The 3,273-nt window shown below is 57.6% G+C and overlaps 2 protein-coding genes across 2 annotated transcripts; both read right to left on the minus strand.

Annotated features, from left to right (window-relative positions):
* Positions 1–300: 300 nt before the first annotated feature.
* COCMIDRAFT_10402 (uncharacterized protein) lies at positions 301–2,424 on the minus strand (the record flags this gene model as incomplete). The annotated part of the gene is made up of 1 exon (XM_007695784.1): positions 301–2,424. The coding sequence occupies one exon, from the start codon at positions 2,422–2,424 to the stop codon at positions 301–303; it is 2,124 nt and encodes a 707-aa protein (XP_007693974.1).
* A 94-nt stretch (positions 2,425–2,518) lies between these two features.
* COCMIDRAFT_111382 (uncharacterized protein) lies at positions 2,519–2,827 on the minus strand (the record flags this gene model as incomplete). Its single annotated transcript, XM_007695785.1, has 1 exon — positions 2,519–2,827. A coding segment is annotated over one exon (309 nt), but the record flags the coding sequence as incomplete, so codon positions are not given.
* Between the last annotated feature and the right edge of the window lie 446 nt (positions 2,828–3,273).

A 3,273-nucleotide genomic window follows, 5' to 3' on the forward strand; every position in this document is an offset into this window, starting at 1 on the left:
AACGTGCAACCGGTGGCAATCGGAGCAGGAGCCATGGGAACCAAAGTTTGCAGGGGAGCTTGGCATCGTGGCATTCGCTATCTGTTCGGTGCATGCTGTCTGCCGTCTGTGGATAAGACGATCGGCATGCTGCTGCTGCTGCTAATACTACAACTACTACCACTACTACTACTCGAAAAGAAGAATGATGCGCATCAAACGCGCAAAGATAAGAGACTGCGAATGGTACCCCGCCATGCTCGCGCCAATGCAATGCGATAATTATGGTATATGGTGAGAAATATACAAGGGGGGACATGGTCATCGTTCGCCCATGTCGAAACGGTGGGTAAATGCCTTCCCAACCTTATTCTCAGGCTTGGGAGGGACATGGTGATGCAGATACTTCTTAGGCGCGGCCGTTCTCGCACTCGACGCCTTGGACGCATCAAAAGTGATCTTGGGTTCCTCGTACGACTCCGGACAGCAGCAGCCAATGTTCTTGATGCAAGTCGTCTTGAGCACATCGCGGATCGTGATGCGCTGCGACGGAATGGGATGTAGCATCTTCAGCATCAAACGTTTGATCGACGGGGGCTCGATGAGACTGAACAGTTTGCCGCACTTGGGGTGGCCGTCGGGGCCATCGAAGATCTGTCCATCTGGATGGGCTTGCAGCCACTGGTCCCAACCCTTTTGGAATCGCGCGTAGTACTCGAACTCTGGCTTGGCAGCTTGCCATGGACAGCCACCAAATGTCATGGTCAAGTAGACTATGGCAGTTGACCATATATCCAGTGGTCGGGGGTCGTAGCTGTGGTCCTTTTTTAGCACTTCGGGAGCAATGTACGGCAGACTGCCGCAGATGCCAGGGGCTGAAAGACGAATGTGTCCCATGTTTTTGCCGCATTCTCCGCCAGAAGCGCGCAGGCCAGGATGCTCGCCGCTAAAGACTTCGGCAACGCCAAAATCCGAGATTTTCAGATGGCCTTCCTTGCTGAGAAGCAGGTTTTCCAGCTTGATATCTCGATGGGCTATGCCGTGGCTATGCAGGTAATCGACGCCGCGGAGAAGTTGCTTGAAGAAGCACAGCCGGTCATCCCGGCTATAGTACCCTTCTGGCCCACCGGCAAAGAGCTTACGCTCCACGAGCGAGTAGATTTCCCCATATGTGCAAAACTCCATGACGTGATTCCAGCGGCCGCGGTTGGTGCATAAGCGAACGGTTTCGACAATGTTGGGGTGATGCAGACTCTTTGCGATGCTGTACTCGGACTTGATCTTGAGAACATAGTCTTCTTCGGTCTCGTCCTTGTCTCTTTCTCGAAATTCCTTGACTGCCACCAAGTCCTCTTCCCTGGTAATGCCTCCTCTTCGCGCCATGATCCGAACTTCAGATGTGGCCCCTTTACCCAGTATCCTCCCTCTTTTCCCTGGCATCAGGCTCGAACTCTTGAATTCCTTGTCTAGTTCACACCAATCTATAATGAAATCATCGGGCAGGTTAATGCTGAGGCGTCGTGCCTTCATGCCTACGCCCTGAGCGGCAGGCTTGGAGAAAGTGGCCAGCATACCGGCAGTAGGCTTTTCTGTACTCTCGCCAGTTCGTGGCACTTGCTCTGTGCTGGCCGACCGTCTCCGCAGGAAACCAGTCTTTTTGGTAGTGGTGACACTTCCGCTTCCAGCCCAGGTGATGCCAGGCCTGGGCCTGGTCATGCTTCCCAGAGCGGTAGAAGATATGGGCTTCTTGCCAAGCTCTGGTCTTTTGTCGGTCGAGGGCCTGCTGCTAGCCGAGCCAGACAAGGGCGGAGAGCTTGCACGAGAGGACCTATCGGAGCGTCTGGTTAGAGAAAAAGTACTTAACCTCTTGCTCTGGCGGGGAATGTCGACGGCCGGGGTCGACAACTCGGCTGGGCCATCAATGCCAGTCTTGACAATGTAGGTATCGGTGTCTGGCTTTGTTTTTGGAGACCTGCTTGGCGTGGGGAAATTCGACGTCTCTGATTGATTGGCACCGTCCTTTGATGCGTGGCTTCTGTGCAATTTGCCACGGAATAGGCTTCCGACACGCTTGCCCAGTCCACGCCTCTCCGGGGGCGACTCACGCTCAGGCGGGTGGGATGTGTGGGCGTCTGGTGGGGGGAGGGCATCTTCATGAGAAGACTTTGATGGCGTGTCGCTGGGTAGTGGGCGTGGGGTAGCGAAGACATCGTCTACCGAGTCATCGTCCGGGAAAGGGTGGTGGAAAGAGGGGCCATCGCTGGAATGGCTGGTTGGAGTGAGAGGCTCGGCTGGCTCGCTGGCGGTGCCTGTGCTCTCGTCCTCCTCTTCAATGGCAAAACGGTGGGACTGGGAGCGTGAATCGCGATGACGCAGGCGGTCGGAGAGAGTTGGCTCGTCAAAAGAAATGGATAGTTGGCGCGGCTGTTCGGCGAGCACGGGCATGGCGAGTGGGGAGAGAGGGTTTGTGCAGGTCCGATTGGCGAGCAAGCGGGCGTGAATGGGTGTAAGAGAGTGAAGGGGGGGAGGGCTGCAGGGCCTAGTGGTTTTGGTTAGGCTCGCTGGAGGGGACTGGGGCAGTGGTAGCAAGAGGCCTCAAGCGAACTGCAGTCGTGCAGGTAGAGGGTGGGCAACAAGAGCGGAGTGTGGTAAAAGTGTTGGGCTCGTGGCAAAGCCATTCACACAACGTAGAGGAAACAAACGTGCAAAGGCGCGAGTGGGAGTTGGCCGGGCGAGGGCGCCGGGCAGGGGGATGGGACAGGGTTGGGGACCAAAGTAGCGGCGGCAAGTGTGGGAGGGAGGGCGAGGGAGAGGGCGAGGGCGAGGGAGAAGGAGGTCGAGGTTTGGGGAATACGACGATAATTTCCCCAAGATGGCGCAGGCGGTGATGGCCCCTAGAGATGCAGAGGGAGCAAGGGCAGCCAGGGACTGGGGCTTTGATATGTGCGCACTGCAGGACCCTCGACCCTCGACCCTCGACCCTCGTCGGGCTTGGCTGCTGCTGCTCTCTCCCCCCACAGCACGACAGGGCAGGCCGGGACAGGGCAGGGCAGGGCAAGCCAGGCGGACGACTCTCAGACTACAGTGCTACTGTACTGCTAGGCCATGCTAGGCGGGTAGCACGCTGGGCTAGGCCCGCCTGCTAAACTCTCTGGCGCAATGCATCCATTGCCATGCCTCGCCCCATTGCTCCATTGCTCCATTGCTCCATCCATCCATCCACCCACCCATCCACGAGCCAACCGACCGACGACGCCCGCCCCGCCGCCTCCGCCGCCGCCGCCGCCAAACCCC

The sequence above is a fragment of the Bipolaris oryzae genome (genome assembly GCF_000523455.1).
Source record: "Bipolaris oryzae ATCC 44560 unplaced genomic scaffold scaffold_453, whole genome shotgun sequence".
Taxonomy (NCBI): Eukaryota; Fungi; Ascomycota; class Dothideomycetes; order Pleosporales; family Pleosporaceae; genus Bipolaris; species Bipolaris oryzae.